This window comes from Acomys minous (genome assembly GCF_964271855.1).
Source record: "Acomys minous genome assembly, chromosome: 14".
NCBI lineage: Eukaryota > Metazoa > Chordata > Mammalia > Rodentia > Muridae > Acomys > Acomys minous.
This window is the reverse complement of record NC_140496.1, coordinates 17,063,920-17,076,814: the sequence shown is the minus strand read 5'-3', so window position 1 is coordinate 17,076,814 and position 12,895 is coordinate 17,063,920. Positions and strand designations below refer to the sequence as shown.

The following is a 12,895-nucleotide window of genomic DNA, read 5'->3' as shown; positions in this document are numbered from 1 at the left end:
TTCCTCTCAATCAGCTACTGGTTAAGCTGTACATAGTGGTGCAGGCCTGAAATCCCAGCACTAGGAACGTGGTAAAAACAGAAGGTTCAGGAGCTCATGACTGCCCTGGAATATGTATCTCCTCCTCCTCCAAAAGAAAAGAAAAAATTTAGGAAGCTATAAAATTTAAGAAGAAAATTCTGTAAGAAACAAAAGTGCAGGCTGGAGAGATGGCTTAACGGTTAAGAGGACTGGCTGCTCTTCCAGAGGACCTGGGTTCAATTCCCAGCACCCACATGGCAGCTCACATCTATAGTTTGAATTCCAGGGGATCTGGCACCTTAAAATGTACAGACAGGGCCGGGCGTGGTGGCGCATGCCTTTAATCCCAGCACTCGGGGGCAGAGGCAGGCAGATCGCTGTGAGTTCGAGGCCAGCCTGGACTACAAAGCGAGTCTAGGACAGCCAAGGCTACACAGAGAAACCCTGTCTCGACAGACAGGCAAAATACCAATAAAAATACATCTTTAAAAAATGCTTTTTAAATGACTGTTTGGCCTGGCAGTGGTGGCACATGCCTTTAATCCATCCAATCACTTGGGAGGCAGAAGCAGGCAGATCTCTGGGTTCAAGGCCAATTAGGGCTACACAGAAACCCTACGCACGCATGCGCGCGCACACACACACACTCCACACGACTTACCCTGTTTTAAGTGTAGCCTTTCCTAACTCTCCCCATTCAAGGTAAAAATAAACAAGTTAAGAAATGTCTTCATTTTATTTTTTTTGGTTTTTCGAGACAAGGTTTCTCTGTGTAGCCTTGGGTATCCTGGACTCGCTTTGTAGACCAGGCTGGCATTCACCTTTGAGTTTCAAGGTTCCATGTTGTACTAGTTGCTTTAGAGGCTGAATACTGAGATAACACTCATACAGATGCTTCCTGCCAACCACTTCCCTATGGACTAGCTGGACACAGCCATCCTGATTGTGTTTGTGGCTTGATGTTTACATGGACTGTACACTGATCACCTCTTGGTGGTCACGATGTTTGTTATTTACCTGGGGGAACTTGTTTTACTCTCACCAACTTGGACTGAAGATGTAATTCAGTGGCACAGGACTTGCCTACCAGTCCTAGGGCTCCTGAGTTTTGTATCTGGCACTATAAAAGAATTACACAAAGTCTGTCTCGACCTGTGGGACTCGACTAAAACTCAGGAGTGAGGTCACCTGTTGAGAAATGCAAGACACAAGGGAGGAGAGCAAGTCTCATTGATCAAGCTCTCAACTTTATTAGGCAGGCAGCAGCTTTTATACAACAGAAGGCAGGGAAGCATATGTTTCTGAAAACATAGGGAATTCCAGGCAGGGTCATGATGTCCTGCTACGCAGGGTATCTTGCTTTGTCTTCATCTCGCTTTAGTCTAACTGTTGACTCACAACAGGGTCGCTCCATCCCTATCTGTCTTTAGCTGGTGACTCACAACAGGCCCAGCTAGTTTCTGGTGAAAGGTAAGCTCTGGGAAAGACAGAGACTTAAAGGTGCAGACTAGGACAAGATGGCTGAACATTGGCCATATGGCCTATCGTCCCCAACAAAAGTAAACATTAAGTGTCGACACCCCTACTGCTCCCAACCTTGGCACACCTGTCCCATGAGGGTAACCAATCTCAGCAGTTTCTGCTTTACTCTCTATTCCTTAAGGGGGGAAAAAGGGATAAAAAGGACAGATGCTTACATACTTTCTTATGCAAAGCATCACACATGTACTCCTTGTTTTCTTCATTTAACAGTCACCGCACGGGGCTTTGGCCCTACCACAGCACTGTCACTTCTCTCACCCAAAACACCTAATTTGCTGGTTTTAGAGGATCTCTCTCCACACCGTGCCACTAAGACCCCAGGCCACTCCTTCCTGCTTGCAGGCAGGTTCCTGGCTCGCACCTCTCTGCTGGAGCCTGTCTTCTACCCCAAGCCTTCCCATCCTTCCCCAGGGTGATTTTAGTGTCACCATGATGCACAGCCTGACCCAAGAATGCTGCACCCTGAGCTTCAGATCTGTGTATCAGGTGCAGAGTGGCCACGCCCACCTGACCCCACAGGGAAAACCCAGCACGTCCCAACACAAACACATCTCCTTCCCCTCCATGCTTCCCACACTGTGTCTGTCCCCAGTGGCTCCACATACTATAACTCAGAGTGTCACCGGGTTTCTCCCTCTCTCATCTGTCTTCTCCAGTCACCACTCAGGACGTTCCCTGTAGTCTTCATCCTAAATCTCACACAGATCCAGCCACTCTCCAAACCCCCTGCCAACTCACCTCAGAGCTGTGTGGTTCCTGGGTTTCTGAGTCTCCAGAAATCCTTCCATTTAAACAGGAAGACCAACACAGACTTCCTCTCTACCTGCGACACCCGCCTACCCAAGGACAAAATACAAAATGGGCTTGGAGAGCGTGGCCTGGAGCCTCAGGATCAGACACAACAGTCCCCTCAAGTCGCCCCCCGGGAGCCCCACCGCCCTGGCTTAGTCTCTGACGTTTCACGGTGGGAAAGCAATGCCACCTGCAGAGACGCAAGAGCACAGCTGGCTGTGACAGCAGGTGCGCGCCCGCCCGAGCGGCAGCCAGCCCCGAGGCCCGGCCGCCCTGGGAGAGCCCGCGCGCAGGCCCCGGGCAGCCGGCGCGGATCCCCGGAGCCCGCACAGCTCCGCTCGCTGAATTCTGGCGCCCAAGCGCACCGCCCCAGAGACCAGGAGGAAGACCGGGAGCCGGAGGCCAAGCTCAGAGGGCAGGGGGGTGGGGGACGCACGAGTGCACGGGACGACGAGGCCGCCCGGACCGGCAGGTCGTAGCCCGCCTTCTTACCTCAGGGGCCCGCGGCTTTGCGGGCAGCGCGCTCAGCAACGCCCGGCCGAAGTGAAGCGCGACTCAACGGCTGAAGCGGGTCTGCGCCGGCCGGAAAGGGGGACAGGGCATGGGGAGGGGGCGGGACGCAGAGCGGGAAGTTCCGGGACCGCAGGGGCCCGCGACCTTCCGCGCTTTACGGCCCGCGGCAAGGGTAAGGCCGGCGCGCGCGCCAACGCGCCGTGACGTCACCGCGGCGGGCCGGCCCGCACGTGGGCTTGTTTGGGTCTCGCCAGGCCCCGCCCCTCCCGCGACGCCTCCGCCTCCGGCCCGGCTTCGTTTCTGCGCAGAGCCGGGGCATCGGAGCCTGGCCACAGCCTCGACCCAGCGCGGGCAGTTCGGGTGGCCGTCCGCCTCCAGGCCTCAGCCGCGGTGGGTCCGCAGCCCGGAGCCACATGTCGGGCCGGTGGTCGCGCTCTTCTCTGTCCCTGCCCGTCGCTTGAGGCCTTCCCGTGCTAGGCTTTGGCAGAGCCCATCGCTAAGCTGTTCTGCGAGCCTGGCTGGACCTCGGAGGCCGAAGCTGCCACCTGACTTCCCAGCTTCCTCCTTGCGCCTTCCCAGCTCGTCTTTGCCGGGAGGAAGGGGCTTTGTTTCCTGGAACCTCAGAAACAGCTACCTTCCGTCCCCTCCAGCTCACAGTCGCCCAGTTTCCTTTCCTTCTCAGAACTCGTCACCAGCTCAAAAATGTGTGTTCGCTGGGTGCTCTTGCATCGGTGTAGACGCGGCCTTCTGATCTCTTGAGGTCCAAACCTTACTCAGGCCCAGCTTCTCAGCACCTTCAACCCGTGCCGGGCACACCACCCAGTAAATACATCTTCGTACCCATAACTAGAAATGGTGCGATGCCAGGGCGCCTTTGCCTTAACTCTTTAGTTACCGTTCTTTGCTTCAAGCTTGTCATGTCTCAGGCCAGTCATTCTGCTACGTGACAGGTCCAGCAGTGAACAAGATAGTGGTTCTGGATTTAAAGAATGTCAACAATAAAAGGCTGGCTGGAGAGATGGCTCAGCGGTTAAGAGTACTGGCTGCTCTTCTGAGGACCTGAGTTCAATTTCCAGCAACCACATGGTGGCTCACAATCATCTATGATTGGATCTGGTGCCCTCTTCTGGCCTGCAGGTGCACATGGATAGAGCACTCACATAAAATTAAAAAAAGGAAAAAAAAAAAAAAAAAAAAAAAAAAAAAGAAAGAAAAAGAATGTCAATAAAGTTCCAAAGACCATTGTATCATGGTGTCATTTCTATTCCCTGGCCTACGTGTTTTGTACCACACTCACTGGCCAGTGAAATTTCCACTCTATGCAAGTGGAGGACTATTCAGGTCTCATTCCTCGTTCTGATACACGAACGTTCAAAGCACGTGAGTTCCTCTGGTAGATGGATGTTTTCCTATTTTAGCTAGGAGTCTTAAGAGTCTATCCCCCAAAGAATAATATAAAAATTTTATTGTAATGTGTATGGATGTTTGTCTGCATATATTTCTGTGCACCGTGTGTGCCTGTGCCCACAGAGGTCAGAAAGTGGCATCAGATCCCCTGAGACTGCAACTCAAACAGTTTTGAGTTGACATGTGGGTGCTGGGAATTGAACCCAGGTTACCTGGAAGAGCAACCCATGCTCTCCACCAATGTGACATCTGTCCAACACTCACACTTTCTGCTCTTGGAGAGGATCCAGGTTCAGGTCCCGGCACCCACATGACATCTAACAATCCTCTGTAAAACCAGTCCCAGGGGGATCCAATAACTTACGGGCTCGTATTCCCCTCCCCCGTTCTAGGTTTTAGAGATAAGGTTTCTCTGTGTAGCCCTTGCTGTCCTGGAACTCTGTAGATCAGGCTGGCCTCTGACTCCCAGAGATCTACCCATCGTCTCCCTAGTACTAAGATTAACTGTGTGCCAACCCCCACCCCTAATCCAACCCTTTATTTGTGTATGTAGTCCTATGTGTGAATGTGCGCATTTGAATGCTATGGCATGTGTATGGAGGTCAGAAAACACAGACAGGTCCAAAGTTCTTATGTGGGTTCAATAGGTTAGGGTGAGGTATAGCAATTTTGTCCAAAGCCCTAAGGCTCTGAAGAGGCATGTCCAAAAAGGAGAAACATCCATCCAGGAGGGAAGCTCCTCAGGATTCATGAAGTTGTGAAGAGAGGCTCAGTAACAGGAAGTAAACAATTCAAACCCTCCAGGAAGACTGACCAGCTGCTCAATGCTCCTACTTCCTCAAGGCTATCAGCAATAAAGCCACTGAGAAGACATTCTAGCCGAGCGCAGCTCCCTGGAAGAGACACTCTGCAGCCTGTCCAGCAAGCTGTGTGGTGGGCCCAGCCTACACCTTCTTATAGAGGAGTTCAAGTCCCTCATCCTCCTGGACTCCACCTCCGCAGTGTTGTGCTACCACCACTGGCTTTGGTTCCCTGATTTTTTGACATAAATCTTATGTTGTATCCCTGCTCTCATTTATTCCTTCATCTCTACCCCACCCCCAAAGACAGGGTCTCACCTAGTGGTGGTGACACAAGCCTTTAATGCCAGCACTCGGGGCAAAAGCAGGCATCTCTGAGTTTGAGGCCAGCCTGGCCTAGAGAGCAAGTTCTCTGTTACACAGAGAAACCCTGTCTAGAGAAAACAAAAACAAAAAGACTAACAAAAAAGGGGTCTCATGCATCCCAGGCTGGCCTCAAACTCCCTATGTAGCCAAGGATGATCTAGAGCAGCGTCTCTCAACCTTCCTAACGCTGTGACCCTTTAATACAGTTCCTCATGGTATGGTGACCCACAACCACAGAATTATTTTCATTGCTACTTCTAACTGAAATTTTGCTACTGTTAGGAATTGTACTGTAGATATTTTTGGGTCGGTCCTGCTGCCTTGGATTACAGGAGTGAGTCACCATGCTTGCTGTATGCTGTGCTGGGAACCAACCCCAGGATTCCAACCATTTAAAGCATGTAAGTTAAACTTATGAATTATGCAGCCATCACAGTAGCGTAGTTTAAGAAGTGTCACCAGCCTGGTAATATTTGTGTCCTTTTAGATTTGTTTCTATACTGCCAAATGGGTTTCGGGTCAACTCCTATGTCAGTCCCTGGAGGAGCTGGGACCACTACATTTCTATTACCTAGAATGAAAGAGAACAGTATTTTGGTGGCTGGAGAGAAGGCACAGTGGTTTAAAGCACTTGTTTACTGCTCTTCCCAACGACACGCATTTGATTCCTGGTATCCACACGGTCTTCAACAACCACGTACAACTGGTTCTAGGGGATGGATCACTCTTTTCTGGCCTTCACGGGCACTGCATTTATGTGGTTCACAGACATACATGCACGTTAAGCAAGATTTTAAAATGAAGCCTTGGAACTAGAGGGACAGACAGAAGCTGTGAGCTGCCAAGTGGTTGTGCTGGGACTCGAACCCAGGTTCTCTGGAAGAGCATGCAGTGTTCTTAATCACTAAGCCATGTCTTTAGCCTGTCTTTATTTAAAATGCTAGTTTCATAGGCCGGCAGATTTTTAAAAATTTTGTGTATGTGGGTATGGGGAGAAGAGCTCCCTGTTCATATGGACTTGAGGATCGGTTCTCTTTCTACCATGTGGGTCCTAGGGATTAAACTCAGGTGCTCAGGCTCGGCAGCAAGCTAGTTTACCTGCTGAGGCATCTTGCAGGCCCGGGCTGTTTTAAAACACCTTTATTGGTGTGTAGGTCCCATCATGTTCCCCCTTTTCTGGCTAACACCCTCTAAATCTCAGACCCTTGAGAACAAATGCCAAACGCCTCTGAGGACTAAAGCTGGCCTGCACTCTACCAAAAAAATTCTTACCCATGAAGTTTAAGGGTGTCTACTAAGGCCGCAGCTGGGCAGTGTGTTCCCCAGAGGGCCAGACAGAGCCTGTGGTGCTCTGGTATTCTTGGAAGGCAGAGCAGGGCTGGGCAACTGAACCATAACTTCCTCATGCTGTATACCCACAAGGACCCCCTGCCTCACAAACTTGAGAGCAGTACCCTCCCACACAGGGCTGATGCCTGCCAAGGCGCTGGAGAAAGGAATTCCTGACGTGAGGACACACAGGTCCTCAAATCTGCCCTTTCCTCTTTAACTCTTCACCTTTTCTGGGCCTCTTGTTCCAAGTGACAGATGCTGACCTTAACAGAAGCAAGTCCAAAGAGAAGCCCTGGGCCCAGCCTGCTTCCTTTCTCACTGCACATCCTGTCAGGCGACAAAGATACAGTCACTTCAAGAGCTCCCAGCTCCGCGCACATTCCTTAGTTGATAACTTTTAACACCTAGATTCTCCGAGGAGAATGGGAGGGTAGAGGTGACGATTCAGCAAGGACATCTAAACCACCCCTGGCTCAGGACAGTGAAGAGAAGAGCTCGAAGAAGGAAGAGGCAAGGACTGAGGCCAGGTACCTCTTGTAGGGCCAGGCTGGCCATGTGCAAGACCCCACGGGGAGGCGGCACACCTGTGTCCTCCCTGGAACAGAGCTTTAATTAAACACATGGACAAATGAGTTATTGAGGATGGGATCAGCCCCACTCAGAAACCCCAAGATGTGACTTCCAACCCTGCCACAGCAGGTTCCCTTTCCCCCAAATCCCACAGTCTCACTTTTCTGGGCCCGAACAAGCCCACAGCTTGTTGTGTTGTATAAGCTAGCCCACAGCTTGCAACAGTTACAGCCCTCCTGCTCACCACAGAGAGGATCCGACAAATACAAACCTGCACACTCTTTATTAAATTCTCCCATTTCATCTGTACAGAAAAAAAAATGCACATTATGTTCAGAGTCTCAGTAACATCTCAAAATTACACAGCATGAACATGTAAAAACAAGGAACTGCAGGGATTTTATACATAGAAAGGAAACCCATTTACAAAAAGGCTTGTTAATTGTACTTTTCCTTCTTTCAAAAAAACAAAACAAAAACGAAAGCAAAAACAGGTTAGATCGTGCACAGTGCTTGCAGTGCACTCTGCCTTCCTGCTGGGACTGACCTGCTTGCTGGAAGTCACCATTAGGAAGCCTCCTGTCACCCACTGTGCTGCCAAGTGATCTGGGACCTGCTCTCAGGTTCTCATGTCTGTCTGGGTTGGGAAAAGGCAAAACACAACTTAGAGGCATCATCTGCATGCCTCCTTACCTAGGAAGCTCTCCATTGCCTGGTGCTCAGTGCCCAGGTAGAGGGTAAAGACATCAGAGAAGACGCCTGTCAGGATCCTGTCACAATCTATTTGCACAGACAACTGTATCTTTGTGTTCTGGGTGACAAGCAGTCCCTGAGCCCCTACTGCAGTCCTACTGTCTGCTCAGGGGAGTGTGTCACCCTGAGGTTTAATCTTGGTTGCCTACAACTCACTGTTGTCTGAGATCTGGGTAGCAAGAAGGAAAATTTGGCTTTAGACTTGATTATCTTAACAGGTGATCTGGCCCTCCCTAGCGGAGAGGCCAAGTGGGGCTGGACAGATGGCAAACCAAAGCCACATGGAGGGAATGGGAGGCCTGAGCATCAGGAACAGCCCTTCGGGAACTGAAGTCAGGCGGGGCAGAGATGGTCAGGAGACCTGGGCCCTGAAGGTCATGTTCTACAAAACTACTAAGTGTGCCCAAAGGGTAAGAACCCAAGGGAGCATTCTGAGCTTTGAGAGCTTTCAACTTCTGAGAGGCATGTCATTCAAAAAGCTACCACTTTCTTTAGGTTGTGGTCCTGCCTTAGCCTTCAGGTACCAGGCTGGGCTGGACAACTTCTGAGATACCAAGCCTGGGGCAAGTAGAGGAAGCTTGTTTTGTTTTGGGACAGGGAGAAAAGAATGGGAAGGAAGGTTTATTTTCAGAAAGCCCAGAAATGGCACCACAGCCTCTGAGGGGGGTAGGGGAGGAGTTCCAGAAGTCATACTGACACATAGGAGTGAGTGCTCTCTTGGGAAGGCTGAGGGCAAGAACCACGTAACCACATGCTAGTCCTACAGTGTCTGATAAACAGTTGATTTCAGGAAGCAGGAAGACATAATAAAGTTGAGTAACAATTTTCTGACAACGCATCGGGGAAGTGGACTGTTCCTCATAATTCTCTGGTCCTATGCTGGCGTGCATGCTCCTACCAACGAGCAGGAGGTGGCAGCCATGGCACCTGTAACAGGCAGGCGCTGTTACTGCCTGACTGCTAAATGCCCCGGAGTGCCCCTACTTACTAAGGATGCACTGGCTCAGCAAGCGGACCTGATCCTCAGAATTGGGGCTGGAAATGGTAGCCAGGTGTTCTCTGGGCATGCAGAAGGTAAAGATTTCCCAGGGTCAGACTGCTGGCACATGCCCAAAGCAGCAATAGCAGTCAAGTCCAGGGACTTGGTAAAAAAAATGTCTTGCTCCTGGAGTGTGCCTTCATTTGGGAGATGCCCCATCAGAAAAGAAGTTTAGTTTGTCTGGTTTTTGGCTCACTGTCCAGATCTCTGACCTCCTAGTCCACAGAGGCCCTGGCTCAGACCCCTGATTTTTTGAACCAGGAAAAGGAAGTATACCACCAACAGCCCCCAAGACACTGGCATAAGCTGGCAAAGCTAGACCACAGTGACCTAGCAGTGCCTGAAGCCTTGGCCTAAACCCTCCTAACTATTCCTATTCTTAGGTAATGAAGCAGAACAGTTAAGGGAAAGGCTCAGACTTTGGCTCCCACTGTAGTAGGGTCAGGGTTCTTGACCCGAGCTCACGTCTACCTAATTTGTAACTATGATTGACTTATTAAGGCCCAGAGCCCACTCCACTATGTCCACTGAGCTACAGAATAGACAGCTCTGGGCCGCCTAGACACAGACTAGAAAAATGTACTCCAGACCAGGCCTAGGACCATCAAGAGCCAGTCAGAACTACTCCAAGGAAGATGAACACTTCCTCATACTAAGCAATTCAAGACACTAGTAGCTATCTTTTCTATTCTGATCATTTCCAATGACAAATATTTTAAGAACCAAACTCATCAAACCTACAAATCTGCTGCAGGCAGAGAGGATTCCTGTCAGTATAGAAACAGAAGTATTGAGACATCAGAAGTGGGGTTCAGCGATCAGAACCAGGATCCTACCCTAGTCTAATGGTGAACATCAATGTGACCCTGAACCACAGAGATGCCAGCCGGCTACCTTCCACAATGTTTGCAGCTCTGGGTATCAGCCCCAGTGAACAGCCTGGGGAGGGAGGACTTTGAATTGGCTCAGGCAGTTAGCAGTGGAGGCTGCTGCTTTCAGAGCAGGGGTTTTAAGTCTCATTAAACTCAAGAATCCCAGGACAGCTGCTGAGAATCAGGAAGACCCTAAAAGCAGTCTTAGGGGACCAGATAGCTTAGCAAACAGCTCCCCTAGCTGACCCCTGTTACCCTATGCAGGGGACATATAGCTTGGCCCTGGAATTCACTGCCACTAAAAAAAGGCAGCAGGAAAGAAAACCACAGTATTCAAATGAATGTCAGTCAAGTCAGACAAGGAGTAATTGGAGCAACTGATCTAACTGACACAGCTTGCACTGAACACAGCTCAGGGAAGACACACACTGCTCAGGTGCAGCAGGACCTGCAGGTGCAAATGGGAGGCAGGAGCAGGGAGGGCACCGCAAAGGGGCCTGGGTCTATGTGGACAGTTTTAGGCACATGATTTATAATACTTTGTGGACATCTAACAGGTTAATAAAATATATATTATATAAATATATCTCCTACTGTACATGCCACCCTTCTGTATAGCCACTGTGACGCCATGGCCCAAACTCACCAAAGGTGAGCCAAAGGTGAACTGCAATGCCTTAGGCCCTCCCTCTTATGCCCCAGCCCCGTCATCTTCACACTGGAGGAGTGAGGGAAGGTGGCTGGGAATCCTGCTCCTGTAAAACTCAGATTATGGAAGGCTGACAAATGCCAAAATATAAGATTTAGCCAGTTCCTACTAAAGTGGGTACACATAGCAAATTAACATGGAAAAAAAAGAACGGAGAAAATCCTCCATGTTTTAATGCAATCACTTTCCACATCCCTTCATTTAGAGGCACAAAGGAGCTTGTTGGGAAGTCTGCCTGGTGTGTGCAGAAAGTTGGGCTTCACTGCCCGTCACACACCCAAAACCATACTAAGTCTTTAGAAGCCATCATTTCTGGTCTGTACTGTTGCCCAAGACAAGTGTCCAACTCCCGTTCCTCCTTGTCCTGCCACCCTCACCATCATTTTAAAGCCCCACACCCCAACTTAGTAACTACTTCCTGTTGAGGTAGAGAACTTCCAGGGCAACCCCATGCTCAACAGGGTCCATAAAGGTGAGGCAACTCCATCCCATCTTGGAGGAAGATGATGGCTGGGACCCTGCTGGCTGTGGGCTCAGTCCTGCTCCACAGACTTCTGTCCCCTCCCTAGTCTACTTGCCACTGATCCAGGGAGGTTCATGTCTCTGCACTGAAGTGGAGATCACAGAAATGCCTGTTGCTATGGGACTGTGGGTAGAAGTCTGGGGTGGGAGATGGAAGGCATCACACTGCAGTAGAAGCAAACAGGACCCAGAGCAGGCTTAGCGTCCCCACTGCTTGCTGATGATCCTGCCTTGATGTGGTCCAAAGTTGCTTCTAGGAGAAGACCCAGACATTTCAATGATCAGGCACTGATATGCATATCTCCTCCAAGTCCTGCTGTCACCTGCTGCATTTACATGAAAGAAATAACCCTACTGTGCGAGTCAAGACTGAAAGAGATGCGCTACTATATACACTTCTTCCTTTCTTTAAAACTTTTTTTTGTCTTTTGTCTTTTTGTTTTTTAAAAAAATTGAGTTGCAGGTCAGGTGAGTCATTTCTGGAAGTACCGGCAGTTCTGTTGGTATGACAGAGTTGTCTACAGGCAGGTAAACCCTTCGCCAACAAAGGCTACCACCAAAGCAGCCAGCTGCCGATGCTGCAAGGGCAGCTGGGAGGAGGAGGACACGGAGGACGTGGCCAAGTCTGGATGGGAAGATGCAGTGGGCACCTGATGCTGTTCTACTGTGGGTGTTGGTGCCACCTTTGAGAAGGGCGAGGTGAGAGGGTGCACTATACAGGAAGGCTGTACAAACTGGGCCTGGACAGGTAGTTCCTTTGGTGGTCAGGCAGCTCTACCTGTCCTTGAGCTCTCGTGTCACGCGCTTAGTGATCCGTCCACACATCAAGCCAATCAGGAACAATATGCAGATGCTCCCACTGATCACAGATAGGATGTAGTTTTTGGAGGGGGATGTCATCACTTGCATGGCAAGATCAGAGAAGCCATCTGCTGGGGCCACCTGAAAGGAGACAGCAATATGATCCTCTGAGAAGTGCTAGGTAGGTGGCAGAGCTAGATATCTAGCCTGTCCCTTGAATTCTTAGTTTAATTTTTTTCATTAATTTAAATTAAAATTTTTTTAATTTTAATTTTTTTTTTTTTTTTGAGATGGGGTCTCTTTTTTTCCCCGGCTACCTGGAACTATGTAGTCCAGGTTGGCCTTTAATTCAGAGGTCCGCCTGACTCTGGGATTAAAGAAGAGTATTCTTATTTTATGCATGTGTGTATATGTGTAAGATGTGAATATGTGGATGCACACATGCCATGATGCACACGTGGAGTCAGAAGTCAGGTCACTCCTTCCATCTTTAAGTAGGCTCTAGGAATTGAACTCAGGTCTTTAGGTTTACACAACAGGCCTTATTACCCATTTAGCCATCTTGTGCACCCTGATTTACCCTGAGAAGAAAGAAAATCAACATAGCTATGACACTTTTTCTGGGTCATAAAACTGCAAGTGTCCTCTGCCCAAAGGGATATACCGAAGGCCACAAAGAGTAGCTGGGCATGGTGGCGCACGCCTTTAATCCCAGCCCTGTCTTGAAAAACCAACCAACCAAACAACAACAAAAAACAAAAAAACCCCAGTAGGCCACAAAGAGCACCATCACCCTCTGTGCTGTCAGCGTGCTGACACGTCCTCGGCTGTGGATGTGATGCCAGCCTGGGTGAGG

General features: G+C 49.8%; 1 protein-coding gene across 1 annotated transcript in view; it reads right to left on the bottom strand.

Moving 5' to 3' along the window:
• Positions 1-7,607: 7,607 nt before the first annotated feature.
• Positions 7,608-12,895, bottom strand: part of GLG1 (golgi glycoprotein 1) — a 93,805-nt gene continuing 88,517 nt past the window's right edge. Inside the window, exon 26 of the mRNA XM_084756646.1 lies at positions 7,608-12,180. Coding sequence (XP_084612772.1) covers positions 12,013-12,180 — 168 coding nt within the window. The 3' untranslated portion in view covers positions 7,608-12,012. The remainder of the gene's footprint in view (positions 12,181-12,895) is intronic.